The 23,944-nt window shown below is 36.9% G+C and overlaps 2 protein-coding genes across 2 annotated transcripts in view; both read left to right on the top strand.

The window, feature by feature from the left end:
* LOC108282888 (olfactory receptor 5B2) overlaps nt 1-2,719 on the top strand; it is a 5,594-nt gene extending 2,875 nt beyond the window's left edge. Inside the window, exon 3 of the mRNA XM_017498923.2 lies at nt 1,231-2,719. Coding sequence (XP_017354412.1) covers nt 1,259-2,107 — 849 coding nt within the window. The 5' untranslated portion in view covers nt 1,231-1,258 and the 3' untranslated portion in view covers nt 2,108-2,719. The remainder of the gene's footprint in view (nt 1-1,230) is intronic.
* Nucleotides 2,720-12,261: 9,542 nt separating this feature from the next.
* On the top strand, nt 12,262-14,025 carry LOC108282952 (olfactory receptor 5B3). Its single transcript, XM_017499001.1, has one exon. It carries the CDS (start codon nt 12,262-12,264, stop codon nt 13,201-13,203), a length of 942 nt encoding a protein of 313 aa, XP_017354490.1. The 3' UTR covers nt 13,204-14,025.
* The last annotated feature ends 9,919 nt before the right edge of the window (nt 14,026-23,944 follow it).

Below are 23,944 nucleotides of genomic sequence, written 5' to 3' on the forward strand. Positions count from 1 at the left end.
AACCAAGCTAAAATGTAAGTTTCAAGGAAGAAATTATACAAAAGAATGGTTCACATGGAATCACTAGAGAAGCCAATTAAGTCAGAATGAGAATTATTGGAAGACACAGAAAATCTCAGTAGCCCCAGTTGTGAGAAAAGACAAATTGAACAGGGGGCTACAAGACTTCAAAATTTACCCACACACAAAGCCCTGCCATCCTCCTTTATGAAACTAACAGAGATCATCGTTCCATCCTAATAATAATATTATAGCTAGCTCTCATCAGAATGTGTTGAACATTTAACACTTTGTTCATTGTTTTAAAGTGTATTATTTCATTGAATTTTCAAAATAATGCCTTGAGGTAGGTCTCGTTGATATTTTCATTATGCAGATGAAATAAATCAGGTTTGGGGAAGTTAGTTTGGGATCAATGCCGCCTAGGTAGTAAATGGTAGGACTGATATGCACCACTTCCCAATCCCAAGCTCTATATCTGATGCTGCCTTCCCCTCAGAATTGCCTTTTCTGGTTGTACATTTACCTACTTCTCCAGTTGTCCTGAGACCCTTAATGTGTTACCTCACTGTGAAGCCTGCCTAAGTTTGCACCAACAAAGACAATAAGTAATTGTAAATTGCTTCACATTCAATTTGTTTTAGTTTCAATTTAGATCATTGAACTTGAGAATGACTCTCCTGGGCCCAAAGAGAGGCTTGACTATAATACTTGTGTACATACAAATAAATGACTTAATCTTGTGAGTCTCATAATTTAAATAAATGTAATAACTAATCAACCGCATTATATTGTTGAGGGGAATCAATAAATATATATACAAATTGCCTAGAACAGTTCCCAGTATGTGAGCAACATAAATATATATATATATATATATATATATATATATATATATATATGTTTTACTAGATTAGGAAAAACTAAATTGGCAGAAAAATTAATTGCAGATGAGTCATCTTGTACATATCATTAATTAAATATACCACATATCAGTTTATAAATTTATAAAGTGGCAATATTGGAATATTATTTATAAAGGTCCCCTGGATTCAACAGATTGTAACTCTGTAGATAATGCACTAAATATTGTTGTCAAACCTATGCTTTAGATCAATAGAATTTTGAAGTACAAATCATTGCTCTAATTACATAATGAACATAGTATTTATACATTTCTAAATCTCTTTTTTGTTTATCACTCTATTCCTTTATTTCTCATTACTATAGGACATCTTGCAATTCCCAGATAATACTTATGGAGAATTGTACAGAAGTTACAAAGTTCATTCTTCTAGGACTAACCGATGCCCCAGAACTACAGGTCCCCCTCTTTATCTTGTTTACCCTCATCTACCTCCTCACTCTGTGTGGGAACCTGGGGATGATGCTGCTGATCCTGCTGGAGTCTTGTCTCCACACACCCATGTACTTCTTTCTCAGTAACCTGTCTCTGGTGGACTTTGGATACTCCTCAGCTGTCACTCCCAAGGTCATGGCTGAGTTCCTTACAGGAGACAAGGTCATCTCCTACAATGCATGTGCTGTTCAGATGTTCCTCTTTGTAGCCTTGGCCACTGTGGAAAATTACTTATTGGCCTCAATGGCCTATGACCGTTATGCAGCAGTGTGCAAACCCCTATACTACACCACCACCATGACAGCCAGTGTATATGCTTGTCTGGCCCTAGGCTCTTATGTCTGTGGCTTCCTAAATGCCTCATTCCACATTGGGGACATAGTCAGTCTCTCTTTCTGTAAGTCCAATCTGGTACATCACTTTTTCTGTGATGTTCCAGCAGTCATGGCTCTGTCTTGCTCCGATAAACACATTAGTGAGGTGATTCTGGTTTTTATGTCAAGCTTTAATATCTTTTTTGCTCTTTTAGTTATCTTGATCTCCTACCTGTTCATATTCATCACCATCTTGAAGATGCATTCAGCTAAGGGACACCAAAAAGCGTTGTCTACCTGTGCCTCTCACCTCACTGCAGTCTCCATCTTCTATGGGACAGTCATCTTCACGTATTTGCAGCCCAGCTCCAGCCACTCCATGGATGCAGACAAAATGGCATCCGTGTTCTATGCTGTGATCATCCCCATGTAGAACCCTGTGGTTTATAGCCTGAGGAAGAGAAGTCAAGAATGCATTCAAGAAAGTGTTGAGAAGGCAAAAATTTCTGTAAGATTGGAACTTTAACATTGCTGCATACACAAAAATGTTGTTTCACTGATCTCAGACCTTCCTCATGCAATGAGTTACATTTGAAACACCACAATACATTTGTTTATGAGGTGATATTCTTACCTCTTTAGAAGTCAATTATTTAATAAAAAGAAAACATTCTCAGAAATGTAACACCTGAATGTGGAAGGCTAAAGGGAATTATTAGAATTTTTGGAAGTCACAGGTCACACCTTACTAATGACATTTGGTTTATTCACTTGTTCCACTTGCATTTTCTCTCTCACATTCCAATGCAAACATACTTGTTAAACAGGAACACCAGCAAGTCCTCTTGTGGGCACATTCTCATCTTGTCTGAGATCTTAGAGGAAGAGCTTTCAACTCTTTCTCATTCAATACAATGCTGGCTGTGGATTTATTGTATGTTGCCTTTGTTATGTGAAGCTATAGTCCTTCTATTCCTGATTTGTTGAGGTTTTTATCATGAAGCGATGTTGAATTTTGTTGAATGCTTTTTCTGCATCTATTGAAATAATCGTGTTTTTATCCTTTTTTTGCTAATGTGATGTATCACATTTGTTGATTTGCATATGTTAAACTATTTCTGCATCCCTGGAAAAAAAATCCCACTTGATCGTGGTGAATGATCTCTTTAATGTGCTGTTGAATTTTTATTGCTAGCATTTTGTTGAATATTTTTGCATCTACATTCACCATGGATATTGGCCTGTAGCTTTCTTTCTTTCTGAGTCCTTGTCTGGTCTTGGTTTTAGGGTAATTATCACCTCAGAGCATGAATGTGGAAGTGTTCCATTCTTTTCAATTATTTTCTATAGTTTGTGAACAATTATAAAAAAAAAACAATTTTTTTTTTTGGTAGAATTCAGCAGTGAAGCCATGAGGTCCTGCACTTTTCTTTGATTGGAGACTTTATTATTTTTTATTTTTTTATTTTTTGTTATTTATTATTATTTTTTTTTAGACCGAGTTTCACTCTTGTTACCCAGGCTGGAGTGCAATGGCGCAATCTCGGCTCACCGCAACCTCCGCCTCCTGGGTTCAGGCAATTCTCCTGCCTCAGCCTCCTGAGTAGCTGGGATTACAGACATGCGCCACCATGCCCAGCTGATTTTTTGTATTTTTAGTAGAGACGGGGTTTCACCGTGTTGTCCAGGATGGTCTCGATCTCTTGACCTCGTGATCCACCCGCCTCGGCCTCCCAAAGTACTGGGATTACAGGCGTGAACCACGGCGCCTGGCCGATTGGAGACTTTATTACTGATTCAATTTCATTAATCATTGTTGTTCTCTTTAGATATTATATTTTTAAAATTCAACCTTACTAGGTTTTCTATGTCCAGGAATGTATCTATTTATTCTAGGTTTTCCAATTTGTTGAAATACAATTGTTTACAGCAGTTTCTTATCATCTTTTACATTTCTTTAGTATCAGTTGTAATAGCTTCTTTTTCATCTCTGATTTTATAGATTTGCTGATTATTCTGATTTGATCATTCCACAGTGTACACATATGTTGAAATATAATTTTGTACCCATTAAATATATACAATTATTGTTTTTCAATTAAAAATAAAATAATAAAAATAATATATGTCGAGACAAATGAAAACAAAAACACAACATACCAAAGCTGATGGGATGTAGCAAAAACATTACTAAGAAGGAAATTTCTGACAATAAATGACTACATTAAAAGAAGAAAGATTTCAAATAAACAACCTAACTGTACACTTCAAAGAACTAGAACAAATTAAGATAAAAATTAGAAGAAGGAAATAATAAATAAGAGAGCAGAAAAAAAGTAAAAAATATAAAAACAATAGAAAAATCAGTGAACATAAGAGTTAGTTTTTTTGAAAAGATAAAATTGGCAAATGCTTAACTAGACTTATTAAGCAAAGGAGAGAAATGATTCAAATTTTTTTAAATGAAAGTTGTGAAATTATAACTGATATCACCAAAGTAAAAAGGATTGTAAGAGACTATTATGAACAATTTTATACCTAAAGACTGAGTAACCAAGAAGAAATGAATAAATTCCTAGAATCATAAAACATACCAAGACTGAATCATGAAAAAACACAAAGTCTGGATAGACAAATAATGGGTAAAGAGATTGAATCAGTAATCAAAAATCTCCCCTGAATTAAATCCCAGAACCAGATGACTCCTCTGGTGAAATTTACCAAACATTTTTGAAAAGAGGAACGGCCAATTATTATCACATTCTTCCAAATAACTAAAGAGAAGAGAACACTTTTAAACTAATTTTATGTGACCAGCATTATTCTCATATTCAAAACAAGAAAAAGGTACCATAAGAAATGGAAACTACAGACAATATTTCTGATGACTATAGATAAGACATTCTCAATAGGGGATTGCTTCATGTTAATCCTTCTTAAGCTTTATGAGCTTTTTCTAAGTGAAGATTTATGAAATTAATCAAGTTTGGGAAATTGGAGACCATAATTTTTAAAATATTTCTTCTGAACTTTTTCTTATTTCACCTCTCATTCATGTACTCTACTGTGCTAATGTTGGTATAATTGACAGCATGCAATAGGTCTCAAGTTCTTTTCGTTTCATTTTGTCTTCATTCTATTTTTCTTTCTTCTCCTCAGACCAGATTACGTTAATTGACATGTCTAGAAATTTACTGATTTGGCCAGACATGGTGGCTCATTTCTACAATACCAGCACATTGGGTTGTTGAGGCAGATGGATCACTTGAGTGCAGTAATACAAAACCAGCCTGGGCAACATGACAAAAACTTGACTCAAAAAAAAAAAAAAGAAGAAGAAAATGTAGCCAGGTGTGTTCGTGCATGCCTGGGTCCCCAGCTACTTGGGAGGCTGAGGCAGGAGGATCACTTAGAGCCAAGAGGTGGAGACTGTAGTGAGCCATGATCATACCACTGTACTACAGCCTGGGTGACAGCATAAGACTTTGTCTCAAAAAAAAAAGAATGAAGGAAGGAAGGAAGGAAGGAAGAAAGGAAGGAAGGGAGGAAAGGAGGGAGGGAGAGAAGGAGGGAGGCAGGGAGGGAGGGAGAGAGGAAGGGAGGGATGGAGGGAAGGAGTTCACTGATTTTTTTCTTCCCTCGTCAAATAATTGTTAGAACTCTCTGGTGAATTTTTTATTTCACTCATTGTACTTTTCAGTTCCAGAAATTCAATCTGGTTTATTTTAGTCAGTTGTATTTTAATTGATATTTACTATATATTAAAACACCATTGTCCTAGTTTTCTTTTGTTCCTTGTCAGGTTTTTTCAAAATATTTTTGAACCCATTTAAGGCAACTGATTTAAGATTTTTGTCTTCTAGGTATAACATTTGTGCTTCCACAGGACAATTTCTGTTAATTTTTGTTTTCTTGTAAATTGGACATTGTTTCTTGATCCTTCATATATGTCTTATTTTTGGTTGAAAGTTTGACATTTAAAAAATTATAATATGGTAATTCTGGAAGTCAAATTATCTCCCCCTCACACCCCCTGTTTCATTTGTGGTTGCTTGCTCTAGGTGCAGTTGTTTATTAAGTAAGTTTTATTAAAATATTTTAAAGAATGTATTTATTGTCATATGTGGCCTCTGATGTCTCTGTTTCTTTACTTGTGGTCACATAGCAGTTTGACAGATACTTTCTAAAAATGTGATGTGAAGTCACCTTTTTCTTTATTCATCATTCACTTTGTTTCTGTAGATCCTTGACTATTTTCCAGAGTTCAAACCAAGTTGATTGTGCCAGTTTTTGCTTGCCTTTTTAGTGTTTCTGTGGAGTAACAGGCCCTTAAAATATTCTAATCTATCATTTTTCCTGCCCCTGTCTTACAAGGAACTGGTAACTGGATTTAGAACCCACCAAATAATTCAGATTAATCTCCATCTCACTATCCTTAATTTGATCGTAACTGCAAAGCCATTGTCATATAAAGTTTACAGATTCCAGGTATTAGAATCTGATATTTCGGAAGATTGTTATTTAGCATCCTACAGATTTGTTTCTCACTTATGCTACTACATGTCTATCAGGCAGGTTGTCTGGCTAAATGAAAAGCTGTATGTGGTCACTCAAAGACACCAGCTGATGAAGGTATCACCATCTGTTGCTGCACCTGCTGGAACATTAAGCCTTTTGATTATCATAGCAGGAGACGAAATAACTGGAGAATAGGGTGTATGCTTCAACCAACATTACAATTCTTTTTATAGTTCATTATCTATAACTATTACATGTCCTGCCTTGCTGGAATGGGGCACACACATATAGAAAAGCAAGTGGATTTTTCGTGTACTACTATTTTTGTGACCCATCTATGGACTTTTTTTAATTGCATTTTAGGTTTTGGGGTACATGTGAAGAACATGCAAGATTGTTGCATAGGTACACACATGGCAGTGTGATTTGCTGCCTTCCTCTCCTTCACCAATATCTGGCATTTCTTCCCATGCTATCTCTCCCCGCTGCCCCACCTCCTCATCTTTTTAAATAATAAATATTAATATTTATCCCATGGGACATCTGCTATGTGGTAGAAAGTGTGCTGTGCTCTATAAATATGTCATGTGAATATCTTCTTGAAATTTTTATGAGAATGACAAGATAGTATTTTCTTCTTCCTTACAGAAGAAGTTTGAAAAGGGTGCATTTCTTACTCAAATTTGAAGTGAAGCAACCTTGGTGCACAGAACAAATGTTTATGATACTTGCTTGTGCTAAGGCAGATGTGATAAGTCTGTTTGGGGGTGTGGTGTGGGCTCAAAAGCAACAGTGCAAAGTGATTAATCTGTGCAAAAGGATGAATATGTCTCCTTTGTTGGAAAAGAAAAGCATTCCTAGGCCAGAATTGTGGTGATAAAGTACATAAGTGTTAAGAAGATTTCTAAGGAGATTTCTCAAGATGTCTTAGAGAAAAATAAAAAATGAAAGTAAAATAAAAATTAATTTTAAAAAACCATTAAAATATAAAATGCTGATACAGAAGTGAAACAATTTTAATCGACTGCTAGTGGGTATTCAAAATAGTAGAGTATCTTCAGAAAAGATGTTGGCAGTTTCTTATTCAGATAAACCTGTGCTCACCATATGACAATTCAATCTGACTTGTCAATATTTATTCAAATGAAATGAAAATTTATGTTCACCTCAGAAGTCTTTTCTTTTTTTTTTTTGAGACAGAGTCTCACTCTGTCACCTAGGCTGCAGTGCAGTGGTGCGATCTCAGCTCACTGCAGCCCCCGCCTCCCAGGTTAAAGTGATTTTTCTGCCTCAACCTCCTTACTAACTGGGATTACAGGTGCCTGCTACCATGCTTGGCTAATTTTTGTATTTTTAGTAGATACAGGGCTTCACTGTGTTGGCCAGACTGGTCTCAAACTCCTGACCTCAAGTGATCCACCCACCTTGGCCTCTCAAAGTGCTAGGATTACAGGCATGAGTTAGCATGCCCGACCCAGAAATCTTTAATGAAAAGTTTAGATCAGCTTTATTTCTAATCACCAAACTTCAAAATGAATATAAATGTTTCTCAGTTGCACAATGAGAAATACAATCTATAGTATCCACATAATGCAATATTCTACAATAAAAAGGATTTAACTCTGACATAGACAACAATATGCGTGAATCTTAATTGCTAAGTGAAAGTGAAAAATGCCAGACTCAAAGACTACATATTCCGGGATGATATTTAAAGACATAAGGTTATATTTAAAGATATTCTAGCAAAGGCAAAATTATTTAGACAAAAATAATTTACTTGTTGCCAGGGTAGTGGGTGGGAATAGAGGTTACCAAAAAGTAGGTTCAGATAATTTTTTTATGTGACTGTTGTAGTCATTATGTAACCATATATTTGACAAAATTCTTAGAACTATACAATAAAGTGTGTATTAATACTGGGCATTACTTTATATGAATTATGCATTAATTAGAGAATGGAAAAAAGAAATAACAAATTATGTGTGCATATTAAAAATAATCAGCTTGATCCCCACAGGCAGTTTAATTGGTTCTTCACCAGGAAAGTAGAATGAGGAGTTGTAGATCCTCTCACAGGGTACATCTCCAGAGATCTCCATGCCCCTATAATTATATTTATATCTCCATATATTAGCATCTGAAATCCCAACATGACTCAACTTAATGTAGTTTTAGATAGAACTCACTGTGTACAGAGCTCCGCGGATCATCATGTATTCATCTAAACGATAATTGCTTTTAGTTCATGCATGCCTTCTGACCATGCTCAGGGAAAACATCCCAATTTAAAAATTACATTGACTGACTTTCACATGATGACCCCTTAACAAGATGTTTCACAGGGCTCCCTTATTTGTTATTTACAGATGCAATTCTGTGAATTATGTAAGAGAGGTAGCATTAATATGTTTATTTTCTCAGGAAAGGAGAAGATAAGTAACTCCTTTAAGTGCACAGAAAGAATTAAAAGTAGATTCAGGACTTGTTCCATATTAATATTCTTCCCTTTATTTTCCCATGCCTAAGAGACCTTGAAACCTGTTGACCACTATCTGAAAGCAAGCTTCTCTAAACATATTTATGCAATATTCCAAGGCTGATTTTCTGATTACAGATCAACTATTCTGTATTGACTGTTTCTGCTCATCCAGCTGTATGGTAAGCTTCTATATCTAAGAAACATTTTAGAGAGAAGTGTAACTCATGCAAAAGCATTGGGGGAGCTATACCTACTATAAGTTATTTGAGAGCAGAAATAGATGTTTTCAAAATTTTTTCTAAAATACTGAGGTGAGTGTAGGGCATAAATGTTCTATTATAGGAAATTTAGTGATGCTTATGAAATATGCTTCTTTCTCCAAAGATATGAACCAAAAAATAAGATAGATGATGTTCTGATTGACTAGGTGGTAATTTTATCAGTTTGTTATATATTGGCTTCTCATTAGCTGTACAAAGACAAAAACAAACAAATAAAAATGAGTGAAATGTTTATTCTTTAAACTACAAAAGGGTGTTAAATGAATCAACAAGCTATGACCTGTGTTTTAACTTTTTAAATAATCTCGTTCTTATTACTATTAGCACATCTACATATGTTGACAGTGATGTGCGGCTGAAAGGTTTGACTTTTGAATTGAAGGTTTGACTTTTAGATTGAAGATGGATTTATTTAACTCTTGAATCTTGACTCTCAAATTAGCCATAGAATTTTGAAGCATCACATCACTTCTCAAATTCTCAATGTTCTTAATGATAAAGTAATAACATAATAATAATAATAATACCTAACTCTCTCTCTATCTCTCTCACACACACACACACATACACACAATTTATATATAAAGTTTTTATTATTGGTTGTAGAACATAGTGTGTGCTAAAAGCAGTCATGTATGTTAAAGTTAGCAACATAACATCTTCATAAGTCAGGCTTGGAAAGTGAACTTGTGAAGTGTTTAAGAGAAAGACAGTAGGATACAGTAGTTAGTATTGGTTGGATACCCTTCTAAAGACCTTAATCCAGGTACAAAGATTTAAAAGTATTGTTTCTGATTTCATTCATTTATCATGGCTGTGTAGTATTCCATGGTGTATATGTACCACATCTTCTTTATCCAATCTACCATTGATGGGCACCAGGGCTGATTCTATGCCTTTGCTGTTGTGAATAGTATGCTGATAATTGTACAGATAAATGTGGCTTTTTAAAAAAATTTCCAACTTTTAAGTTCAGGGGTACATGTGCAGGATGTGCAGGTTTGTTACATAGTTAAACATGTGCCATGGTGATTAGCTGTGCAGATCATCCCATCGCCCAGCAGACATTAGCTTTTTTTCCTGATGCTCTTGCTCCTCCTACCTGCCACTGTCTGACAGGCCCCACTGTGTTTTTCTCCACCAGGTGTCCATGTGTTTTCATCATTCAGTTCCCACTTAAAAGTGAGAGCATGCAGTATCTGATTTTCTGTTTCTGCATTAGTTTACTGAGAATAATGGCTTCCAGATCTGTCAATGTCCCTGCAAAGGAGATGATCTCATACCTTTTTATGGCTGCATAGTATCCTGTGGTATATATGTACCATATTTTCTTTATCCTATCTATCATTGATGGACGTTTAGGTTGATCATGTCTTTGTCTTTGTAGTAAAATGACTTATTTATTTTTGGGTATATACTGGGTCAAATAGTAGCTTTTTTTAAGTTCTTTAAGAAATCTGTACACTGTGAAATACTACATAGCCATAAAAAAGAAATCACGTCCTTTGCAGCAACATGGATGAGTCTGGAGGCCATAATCCTAAGCAAAGTAACACAAGAACAGAAAACCAAATACTGAACATTCTCACTAACAAGTGAGAGCTAAATGATGAAAACACATGGACATGAATATGATAACAACAGACCCTGCAGACTACTAGAGGGTGGAGAAAGGGAAGGTGGGGTTAAAAACTACCTATCAGATAGTATGCTCACTAGCGGGGGACAGAATCCCTACTCCAAACCTCAGCATCTCACAATGTTTCCATGTAACAAATCTGCACATGTAACTCTTGTATCTAAAATGAACTTTGAAATTTAAAAACATTAAAATAAATACATAGTAAAATATTGTTTCTAAACAAGAATAAATTCAAATAAAATATTTTATCACATGGAATTTGCCACCAAATCAGATCTGTGAGCTAAATAAAGATACCACAAAATGTAGGAAATTTTAACCCTTAATCTTTGATTTGACTATGGAATAACACAAATAAGAGAAAGAATGATTTTAGGAAAAAGGGACTTTTTTACCCACACTAAAATGTGGATTTCAAGGGAGAAATTAAGAAAAAAGAATGACTCCCATGAATTTTCCGGAGCAGGCAATCATTTGCTTGGAGGAGGAACAAACTGAGAATCACTGAAGAACACAGAAAATCTCAGTGGTCCTAGTATGGAGGAAAAGAAAACTGGAGACAGGAGTTTCAAGATTTCAAAACTCACCCATGCTCAAAGCCCTGCTTGTCACCATCCACCTTTACTAAACCAACAAAAAGATTATCAACCATCCTAATAATAATATTTAATATTATAACTAGCACTCATTAGGCCATGCTTAACATTAGCATTTTTAATGCATTATCTTATTTAATTCTCACAATAATACCTCAAAGTAGGTCTCATTACTGTTCTAGTTTTACAGAAGAAAATGTGATGTTTAAGGGAGTTAGATTAGAACCAATGATTCCCAGGTGGTAAGTGGTGGACTGATAAGCATTTTTTCCAAGAACTCAAGCTCTGTATCTGATGATAGGCTTCTCTCAAAATTGTTTCTGCTAGTTGAACACGCCCCTAACACCCCAGTTATCGCACCACATTTACTATGCATATATTATTCACTTACTTCATTGTGAAATCTAAAACACTGAGTTTGCACCAAAGAAGACAATGAGTGATTGTAAATTGGGTTGTATTCAATTTGATTTAAATTCAGTTTAGACCATTAGACTTAGGAAACACTCAGCATGGGTTCAAAGGTTGGCATGGGTCCAAAGCACGTCTTGCCATTTAATACGTGTGTAAATATGAATACATTATTCCATCTTCTGTGCTTCATAATTTAAATGAATGCAACAACTAATCAAATTTACAATATTGTTGCAAGGAAAAAATGAATGTATATCTAAAATGTCTAGAGAAGTTCTTGGCAAATTAGTAACATGTGTCAGCTTTTCCTGTGCTCAGGAAAACTGAATTGACAGATAGATGCATCCGGACAAGTCATCTTGATCACGTTAGTAAATTTTCTTCATATGAGTTTACAAATTTATAAAATTTGAAAGTTGTGTAGATAATCTATTAAGATTCTTCAGATTCAACAGTATGTAACTCTATATAATTAATGCGCTAAATTTGGTTGTCAAGGCCATGCTTTTTCTAGGAAATCTTAGAAATCAAGTACAAGTTATTGCTACAACGAAGGAATACATATTGTACTGATACTTTTCAATTTTAATTCAATTATTTAATCACACTGTTCCTTTTTGTATTGCTACAAGCATCCTATGAGTACCCAGAACAATGATGGAAAATAAGACAGAAGTAACACAATTCATCCTTCTAGGACTAACAAATGACTCAGAACTGCAAGTTCCCCTCTTTATAATGTTCCTCTTCATCTATATTATCACTCTGGTTGGAAACCTGGGAATTATTGTATTGATATTCTGGGATTCCTGTCTCCACAATCCCATGTATTTTTTTCTCAGTAACTTGTCTCTAGTGGACTTTTGCTACTTTTCAGCTGTCACTCCAATGGTCATGGCTGGATTCCTTATAGAAGATAAGGTCATCTCCTACAATGCATGTGCTGCTCAAATGTACATTTTTGTAGCTTTCGCCACTGTGGAAAATTACCTTTTGGCCTCAATGGCCTATGACCGCTATGCAGCAGTGTGCAAACCCCTACATTACACCACCACCATGACAACAAGTGTGTGTGTTTATCTGACCATAGGCTCCTACCTCTGTGGTTTCCTCAATGCCTCCATCCACACTGGGGACACATTTAGTCTCTCTTTCTGTAAGTCCAATGAAGTCCATCACTTTTTCTGTGATATTCCAGCAGTCATGGTTCTCGCTTGCTCTGATAGACGTGTTAGCGAGCTTGTTCTTGTTTATGTTGTGAGCTTCAACATCTTTTTTGCTCTCCTGGTTATCTTGATATCCTACATATTCATTTTTATCACCATCCTAAGGATGCACTCAGCTTCAGGATACCAGAAGGCTTTGTCCACCTGTGCCTCTCACTTCATTGCAGTCACCATCTTCTATGGGACTATTATCTTCATGTACTTACAGCCCAGCTCCAGTCACTCCATGGACACAGACAAAATGGCATCTGTGTTCTATACGATGGTCATCCCCATGCTGAACCCCCTGGTCTATAGCCTGAGGAACAAGGAAGTGAAGAGCGCATTCAAGAAAGTTGTTGAGAAGGCAAAATTGTCTCTAGGATTGTGAGTTTAACATTGTAGTATTCACCACGACCTATTTCTCTCGGATCTTCTCCATGTTCTGAATCACATTTAAGGTCCACAATAATGTTAAATTCCTGATGTGATGACCATGCCTGTTTAAAACTCTATTGTCTAGATAAAAAGAAACATTATGTCCAGAAACATAACACCTGAACGAGAATGGCTGAGACATCTCGGGGCTTCCTTGCCAAAAACCTTAAAGATATTAATACATTCATTCGTTCTACATGCATTTTTTTTTCCTACCACATGTCAATGCAAATATACATAAAACCAGAGCAAAAACAGTCCATTAATAGAAGTACATGGAAGTTTCACATGAAATGGGAAATTTTCCCTGTGTGTGGAAAATGCATCTGGATTAAATGTAATGTGGCAAGTTCTGATGGTCAATTTTATGTGTCAGTTTGGCTGGATTAAGGGATGCCCAGATAGCTGCTTAAACATTATTCTGAATGTATCTGTGAAGGTGTTTCCAGAAGAGATTAATATTTGAATCAGGAGACTGAGTAAGGAAGATCTGCCCTCACCAATGTGGGTGGCCATCATTCAATCTATTGAGGGCTCTCCTGAAAAGAACAAAAAGGTGAAGGAAGGATGAATTTTCTCTCTTCTCGAGCTGGGACAGTCATCTTCTCTTGCTCTTAGACATTTGAGTTCCTGGTTCTCGGGCCTTTGGCCTCCAGGCCTTATACCAGTTCCACAACTGTGTCCTGACCTTTCTCAGGCCTTCAAACTCTGAGTTACTCTACTGGCTTTCCTGGTTCTCCAGTTTGCAGTTGTGAGACTTCTCAGCCTCCATATTCACATGCCAGTTCCCAGGATAATGTCCTTTTATTTATATATATATTTTTTATTGGTTCTGTTTCTCTGTAGAACTGTGTGTATACATGAATATTTAATGAAAGTAATTTAAATATTTAATTTGGGTAGCAGAATATAAAGTTAAGCCTAATGCTTTCAAATTTACTTAGCTGAATACTGTTCCAGGAGTCCTAATTTTATTTAAAAAACATATATTGTTAAATGAAAGTATATGCTTTTCCTTAGCACATTTGTTTTGTTTTTGCTTTTTTTTGTTGTTTGTTTTTGAGACAGTATCTTGCTCTGTCACTAGGCTGGAGTGCAGTGGTGCAATCTCAGCTCACTGCAACCTCTGCCTCCTGGGTTCAAGCGATTCTTCTGCCTCAGCCTCCCGAGTAGCTAGGACTACAGGTGCGTGCCACCATGCCCAGCTAAATTTTTGTGTTTTTAATCGAAACAGCATTTCACCATGTTGGCCAGTCTCTTGACCTCGTGATCCGCTCGCCTCAGCCTCACAAAGTGCTGGGATTAAAGGCGAGAGCCACCGTGCCCGGCATCCTTGGCACATTTTATCCAGAATATGTAAATATAGCATTTTATATGAATTAATACTTGTGTCATTACTGAGTAATTTTATAGAAGCAACATGTTCATGTTTTAAATTTTAAAAGGATAAAATAACTAGAGTACTGTGGGTGGGCCACCCCGCAAGTGTGGAGGCAAGGTTCTGAAGCCTCAGCCTGTTTCCATATAAATGATGAAATTAGAAATATAATCACATAAATAATCATAGGTATGGATACTTAAATATATATACACTCATTATAATCTTTTAATGTTACTAATGCTTCTCGGGTTGCAAAGTGTGAACCTAAGGTGACATTGTGAAAGAAGTGACCCTAAGGCAAGATACTTCAAGCCCTCTGTCATGCCCGTGTAAGGGCTGCTGGAGGGCGACTTGGCTGTGCAGCAATGCTGGAAAAGTGCCCACTGTTTAACCAGCTGTGGAAGGATACATCCACCATGTCTCCTTCCCCGGAGGAGTTAGGAGAAAACTCTGCTTCCCCAGGCTCTTGTGGTAGGCCTGACAGCTGTCAGGGACACCCACAGACATCGGGGGCTTAATTGTCTCTATGTGATGCTGTGCTTCGTGGTCACCTTCCATGTCCACTTTCATGTTCTGCTTCTGCACCTGGTTCCTCTTTTTCTTAGAAGACATAATCAGTAAAAGTAACGCAAATCTTAATCTTTGTTCTTTCTTTACAAGTATGGAAAAAGTGCTGATGCGTTATGCTCCTTAACTTATTTTGGCTACTTGAAAGACCTGGGCCCCTATGTCCAAGACACGTGATTTACCTGACCTGATCACTGACCACCATTACTTCACCCTACCTACCCTGTCCCCTGCTTTGTACTCAATAAAAGTCAGAGCGTGCAGGCACTTGGTGTCACTGCCAGACTCTGCACTTTGGTTGGCAGTGGACCCCTGGGTCCAAACTCTCTTTCTCTCCATCTCTGTGTCTTTTGTCTTCATTTCCACAGTTTCTCATCTCCACACCAATAGAGAGGGGCTTACAGGACCCGGCAGGGCTAGACCCTACAGAGTACCAGAAAAATTGAGTAAAATTAAATGCATTTTTGACTTTCCTTGTATATTACTACCAACTTTTACAGTTTAAAAGTATACTGAGAAACAAAACACGTACACTTTTCTTTCTGCAAATGCTATGAAATGGTTAAATCTGCTCCTTCATTATTTCAGATGACATACATCACCTTTTGCTACTTCACCTGTATTTACTCCATTTTGTTCAGACTGCTCTCCTTGATGTTTTTCACAGCTCCAAGCATGCTCCAAACTCAGGGCCTGTGTTCTTGCTGTTTTCCATGTGTATTTCCTCACTCCATTTAGGTCTTTTTAAAAATGTGACCCAGTCATAGAGTCCTTCCTTCACCACCTTTATAAAATAATCACTCTCCCCACCCCCTGTACACTGCTCCCTCATCTCGTGTTATTCTTCCTCGTTCTTGTTCACACTCTTGTATATTTATTCACTTGTTTATTATATATCCTCCTCTCCAACTAGAATGCACACTTCAGTAAAGCGGTGAGTTTTTTGTTTTTTAAAATAAGATCTTTGGTACCTATATGAGTGTGTTTCATAGGAGATTCTCAATAAGTATTTGTTAAATGAATGGATAAAATAATTAAGTTTTGATTCTAATTGTATCAATATGTTGAAACTTTGAACCATTCATGATTATAGTAAACTATCTTTAATATAAGCCTTCTAGATAGATGTATAGTTCATTTCAAAAGACAGATAATTTCTTTGCTGAAACATTTTTTGTCTCTATTCTAAGCACTTTTTCTCCCACTTTTGGACAGAATCATTTCCTGAAAATTCTGTCATCAAGTAACTCATTTGAAGCCATCTCATAATTTTTACTTAGCTGTGATGTCTCATGAAGTAGAAAATAATACATCAAATAAATACTACTTAGCAAATCATAAAAATACATTAAAAGTGAAATTACCTAAGGTTTAATATTTAATTATATTTGAAAATTACTTTATACACATAAATTATAGAATTAACTGAAATGATTCTAAACATCTATGTAGAATATAAACATGACAATATCTTTCAGTAGCAAACATAACATAAATTCAATATGCTATTATGATCCACAATCTTTATATTTCCTAATTCCTGGAAACTTTTAATGTTACCTTATATTGCCTAAAAGGACTATATAGAGGTGATGAAGCCTGCGATAGTATTGTAGATTATCTGTGCGAACCCCAAAGGCTCATATATGTCACTATCAGAAGAAGACAGAGAGATGTGATGACAGACAACAGAGGAGTCCGCAAGGTGAGCATGGAGGCAGAGACTAAAGTGATGTGGTCCCAAGCCATGGAATACCTGCAGCCACCATAAAATGAAAGAGGCAAAAAATAAATTCTCACAGTTTATGAAGAAAGCAAGCCTTGCTAATGTGTTGATTTCAGTCCAGTGCCGCTGATTTAGGACTTCTGGCTTCCAAACTATGAAAGAATAAACATCTGTTGTTTTAAGTTTCCTGGTATGTGATGTTTTGTCACAGCAGCTATACAAATATAATACAAACACTTACCTGATTTCTGCTATGTCATAATCTTATATTATGATTTTACATTTGTCAACACTACAAAAAAAAAAAGATTGACACACTATTACTTTTTTATTTTTTTATTTTTTTTTTTTCAGATGGAGTTTTGCTCTTGTTGCCCAGGTTGGAGGGCAATGGTGCTATCTTTGCTCACCACACTTCCACCTCCTGGGTTCAAGTGATTCTCCTGCCTCAGCCTCCTGTGTAGCTGGGATTACTGGCATGCACCATCACACTTGGCTAATTTTCTATTTTTATTAGAGATGGGGTTTCTCCATGTTGGTCAGGTTGGTCTTGAACTCCTACCTCAGGTGATCCTCCCACCTCAGCCTCCTAACATGCTGGGATTACAGGCATGAGCTACCATACCCAGCCTTACTTTCTAAACTTCAGACTTTATTCCAATCTCATTTGTTTGTCCATGCTTTTCCTCTTTTTGCATTTAGTTTTCAGGTTTCCTTAGTCTCTTCTGGTTATGACAGATTGTCCATCTTTCCCTGTGTTTTGAAGGAGTGCTGAGGAGACATTTCTTAGAACAACTGAAGTGAAAATTATGTTTTTCTGAGGTTTTCTCATTATTTTACAGGGGCTATACTGTTTTTCAAGTAACATCAGTGATAAATTTCTCTTCTAGCACCTCATATCAAGGATACATGCTATCAACATGACTTATCAGAGATGAAGTTAACATGATCACAAATCCTAGGCAAAGTCGGCTTAATTTCTCTCACATAGAGTTACTTTTTGTTCCCCCTTCTATGTTCTAATCTTTGAAACAAATCATTAATTCCAGTTCACACTGCTGGTGTTTGGGAACTAAGCTCCAACTCCTGCTGAGGTCAGTGTTTAAACAACTTATTTGGAGTTTTTCTGTAAGCAAGATTTGTCTCCTTTCTCATTTATTTATTTACAATCATCATTTATATTAGTGTGTTCTCATTTGTTTACTTTATACTTGGAATTATAAAGCAATACTAGGTTTTTGCTTTCATTTTTTTGGTCTAAGTGTTTCCGCTTTTATCCTTTGAAACTCTTTCAGAAGGCCCATACATTCCTTTGACATCGTTCATCCTTTGTGTTTTTATTTTATTTAGAGTATGTTCTTACTTTAGGGCATTACATGATGCTCTAAGCTCATATTGTATTTTTCCTGCCACTGTCACAGAGTCAACTACTTCTACAAAGAGCCTTCTTTATTTTGATAGAGAATGGTATTTACAAGCCAGGATCTGGACACAGATGTGCTTGCTGTTACTGCTATTTCACTTCTTCTAGGCTCTTTCATCAAAAGAACTAAATATATATTTATGTACCCTGTATACACAGAAAACCATATTTATTTCTAAATTTATTCATTATATTGAGCTAAATATGAGTTCATACTGATGTCTCTGTTGGGGCTCAGAAAATGACACCACAAAGTAAGGCATTTTGGCATGCCGAGTCTTTGAACTAAAGGACATTGGAAGGCTTCAGAAGCAGCCTCAGAACCAAGGTCTTTCTGATCTTCTCCTTTCCTCCTGTCTCTTTTCCCTCTTTCTTCCCCAAAGTTAGTCAGAAACCAGAATTACTCTTTCCCATGGTGGATCATAAAACACTAGAACATCAGGAGAAATTAATATAGGTGACGGAGGGATGGAGGCAGCCAACCACCACAGCATCTGTATACCTATGTAACAATCCTGCAAGATCTGCACATGTACCCCAGAACTCAAAGTATAATACTAATAAATAAAAATTTTTAAAATTTAAAATTAGAAAAATAACAACTAAAACTTCCTTTCCCCAGAGCAAGCCATGAAACCTAGAAATATTATTCTAACCTTCTCCCTCCTTTCTATCCAGGAGCTTGCCCTTAAAAAAATGGGCTCGTACACTTTTTTGGCCATATGTATGTCTTCTTTTGAAAAGTATCTCTTCATGTCCTTTGCACACCTTTTAATGAGGCTGTTTGTTTGTTTCTTGTAAATTTGCTTGCGTTCCTTATAGACACTGAATAGTAGACCCTTCTCAGATGCATAGTTTGCAAATACTTTCTCCCTTTTTGTAGGTTGTCTGTTTATTCTGTTGATAGTTTCTTTTGCTGTGCAGAAACTTTTAAGTTTAATTAGATCCCATTTGTAATTTTTGCTTTTGTTGCAATTGCTTTCGTTGTCTTATTCATGAAATCTTTGCCAGTTCCTATAATCAGAATGGTAGTTCCCAGGTTGTCTTCCAGGGTTTTTATAGTTTGGGGTTTTACATTTAAGTCTTTAATCGATCTTGAGTAGATTTTTGTATATGGCACAAGGAAGACATCCAGTTTCAATTTTCCATATTTGGCTAGCCAGTTATCCCAGCACCATTTATTGAATAGGGAGGCAAAAAAATGCATGTTCTAACTTATAGATGGGAGCTAAATTATAGGAACTCATGAACACAAACAAGGGAACAACAGACACTGAGGCCTACTTAAGAGTGGAAGGTGGAAGGAGGGAGAGGATCAGAAAAAAATAACTATTGGGGACTAGTCTCAGTACAATGAAATAATCTGTACAACAAACCCCCGTGACATGAGTTTACCTATGTAACAAACTTGCCCATGTTCCGCAAACCTAAAATAAAAGTTAAAAAAATAATTGACTCTTATTCTAGAGAAGTCCTGCCCAATATCTGGAAGGAAGAAATGCTACAGCAGAGAGACTAGGAAGAATCTGAAAAGACAGGCCTTGCTGGGTTTTCTCACTGTCTATTACCATTAGGTCACACACTTTGTCCAATCACATTTCTATATGCAGTCACGCTTCCATGAATCTAAGCATAAAAACAAACAATTTTTCCTAGATCTTTGGATCTTCATTCCTGAAGCCTCCATATCACACAGAATTTTGATTAATCTGTTATGCTTTTCCCCTGTTAATCTGTCTTTGTCAGTTTTATCTCAGACCTAGCCAGGGACCCTAGGAGGGTTGACGAAACGTTTCCTCCCCTATGTTTCTGACTCTAATTCAGTTTATTCCACCTCCAGCACAGGAGTAAAGCAGTTCCATAATTGTTAATCCATACCTCCATGAGAAACAACTTTAGCAACTAAAGTACAGTATTTTTGTATAATTTTGTATTTTTGCTTTAGGACTTCTGGTTAGCACATGGTGTTTCCAACATTACTTAGCTTGGCTTTTTTTCCCTCCCTCGTCTCCTTTCAGTGGAGTAAAGTCATACATTTACAATAAAATTGGATTATTTTTTCACAGTCTGTTTAATCCTGGAATTCTCCTATACTCTTAGTTGATCTTTTTTAATTTGTATGCGATACATTCACTCTTTGCTACTTGTAGTTCTATGAGTTTGGACAAATGCGGGCATGTGTTCACCAGTAGAGTACCATAGAGAATATCTGATTCATCCTAAAATTTCCCTTTGCATCCTTTTTATAGACAGCCACTTCCAACTTCCTCAAACCTTGGAAATCAGTGATGTTTTTACATTTCTATTTTGCATGAATGGAATCACAATATGTAGCCTTTGAGTTTTCCTTCTTTCATTACTAAAAACCACTGTCCCACTGCTGGCTGCTGCCGCCAGGGCCAAATCACAAGCCATTGGCAGTGACCCCCTCACCCAGGTCACCTCAATAGCAGGGCACCTGTGCAGAGTGATCCACAGTTGACACCTGGGGCTGAGGCACATGCTGCCCAACTGAACTGAAAAGAACCCAGCAAGACCGCCCACCAAGCAACTGCTGCCACACACACCCAAGCATTCCACTGGGGCCCTGAGGATCACCCTTCCCACAGCCAGCACCACATGTACCACCAAGGCCCTGAGGACAGACCCATCTAGCCCAGCTTCACCCCTCTGAGCTCTGGAGCTCTTGGTCTGAGACCCTGTGGATCACCGTGCTCTATCCTCATCACTGGTGCCTCCTGAGCACTCCTCCTGGGAGCCTGAGGACAAGCCCACCCAACAGGCTGCAGCCACCACAGCTGGAACTCACTCACATGCACCACCTGCAGGCCTGGGGACTGGCCCACTCAGTCTGTCACAGCTATGGCCAACACCAGCACAGACCACTTGGGAGCCAGAGGGCTGTCCCATCACTGACACTGACATTGTCCATGCCACATCCACTTCCCAGGGGCTTGAACTTACCCACCTGCCCTGCACCTCTGCTGGCACCAAAGAAAGCAGCCTGGAGGTCCAAGGTCCAAGAATCAACCTGCCTAGACAGGCTAACATGGGAGCCAGTGTTCACTGCCCTGGGACCCAAGGAAAAGCATGCTTGGCATGCTGCTGCCACCTCTGGGACCCATGGACTTGCTTACCTGGAGCATCCAACAAAACTTCACCACAGCCTCCACTAACAACCATATTCTAAGCCACTGAGAAAATCATAGACATCACTGACTCTATTTACAAGTCAAGAAATCATACAGATAACTATACAACTGCACGCACCCAGAATCAAAGACAAAGTGCCTTATCTGACCAACACCATAGATATATTTTGAGGAAAAAGTTTCCTGAGGAAGCACATCCAGGAAAAAAAAAGGAAGAAGTAGTGACTGTAACACCAGGTGCAGAAGTATCAATGTAAGAATATGAGAAACATGAAAAAGCAAGGACATATGACACCTCCAAAGAAACGTAATAATTCTTCAGCTACAGATTCCAATGAAAAAGAAATTTACAAAATCCTCAAAAAATAATTTAAATGACATTAAGGAAACTCAGTGAGATAGAATACTGATAAAAAATTATGAACAAAATTATGGACACATTATCAAATTGATCAAATCATGAACATATTTTCATAGTGATCAAATAACATTTTATTGTATCACTTATCACTACATGATTACTGATTTGTGGAGTTTGCATTCTTTATCCACATGAAAAGTAAATATTTATTCACTTTGTGAAAAATCAAAGCAGCTAACACAGTTCCTGGAACACAGTTGGGACTTTGCTTAAGTGAGTAAATTAGATCAAGGATATGAATGAGAAAATTACTCGAAAGATACATACCATATAAAAGAACCCAAACAGAAATTTGGGAACTAAAGAATTCATTGAATGAAATAAAAAACTAGAAGAAAGAATTTCAGAACTTGAAGACAGATCTTTTGAAAGAATGCAGACAAAAATTTTTAAAGAAGAATAAAAAGTAATGAACTAAGCCTACATAACATATGGAACACCATAGAGCAACCAAATATTTAAGTTTTTGGTGTCCCACGAGACAAAGGGAAAGTAAAGGGGGAAAGAAAATATATTTAATGAAAAAATAGCTGAAAGTTTCCAACGCCTAGCAAGAGATTTAGATATCCAGCTATCAGATGCTTATAGGTCCTCAAATAGATACAGTCCAAAGGTCCTCTCCATGCCACATCATAGTCAAACTACCAAAAGTCAAAGACAAAGAGAAAATTCTAAAAACAGCAAAAGAAAAGTAGCTAAGTACTTATAAGAAAACTCTCATCAGACTAATAGTGGATTTCTCAGCAAATGCTCTCAATTGCCACTTCTGTTCAACAAAGTGCTGGAAGTACTAGCAAAAGCAATCACACAAGAAAAAGAAATAAAAGACATTTATTTTTTATTTGTGTGTGTGTGTGTGTGTGTGCATGTTGCCTGTCTTTTTTCTTTCTTTTTTTTTAAATATATATTTTTATTGTACTTTAGGTTATGGAGTACACATGCAGATCCTGCAGGATTGTTGTACAGGTACATACATGGCAATGTGGTTTGCTGCCTCCATCCCCCCGTCACCTATATCTGGCATTTCTCCACAACATCCCTACCCACCTACTGCCACTCCCCTAGTCTCCCCCAACAGACCCCAGTGTGTGACACTCCTCTCCCTGTATCCATGTGTTCTCACTGTTCAACACCCACCTATGAGTGAGAACATGTCATGTTTGATTTTCTGTTCTTGTGTCAGTTTGCTGAGAATTATGGTTTCCAGATTCATCCATTCCCTACAAAGGATATGAACTCATCGCTTTTTATGGCTGCATACTATTCCATGGTGTATATGTGCCACGTTTTCCTTGTCCAGTCTATCACTGATGGGCATTGGGTTGGTTCCAGGTCTTTGCTATTGTAAAAAGTGCCTCAAGGAACATACGTGTGCATGTGTCTTTATAATATAATGATTTATTACCCTTTGGATATATACCCACTAATGGGATTGCTGAGTCAAATGGAATTTCTATTTCTAGGTCCTTGAGGAATCGCCACACTGTCTTCCACAATGGTTGAACTAATTTACACTCCCAGCAACAGTGTAAAAGTGTTCCTGTTTGTCCACATCCTCTCCAGCATTTGTTGTCTCCAGATTTTTTAATGATCGCCATTCTAACTGGTGTGAGATCGTATCTCAATGTGGTTTTGATTTGCATTTCTCTAAGGATCAGTGATGATGAGCCTTTTTTAATATGTATGTTGGCCTCATATATGTCTTCTTTTGAAAAGTGTCTGTTCATATCCATCACCCACTTTTGAATGGGTTTGTTTTTTTCTTGTAAATATGTTTTAGTTTTTTGTGGATTCTGGATACTAGCCATTTGTCAGATGGGTAGATTGCAAAAATTTTTTCCCATTCTGTTGGCTGCTGGTTCACTCTAATGATTGTTTCTTTTGCTGTACAGAATCTCTGAAGTTTAATTACATCCTGTTTGTCTATTTTGGCTTTTGTTGCCAATGCTTTTGGTGTTTTAGTCATGAAGTCCTTGCCTATGCCTATGTCCTGAATGGTTTTGCCTAGGTTTTCTTCTAGGGTT

Source organism: Cebus imitator, unplaced genomic scaffold (genome assembly GCF_001604975.1).
Source record: "Cebus imitator isolate Cc_AM_T3 unplaced genomic scaffold, Cebus_imitator-1.0 Scaffold253, whole genome shotgun sequence".
Lineage (NCBI taxonomy): Eukaryota > Metazoa > Chordata > Mammalia > Primates > Cebidae > Cebus > Cebus imitator.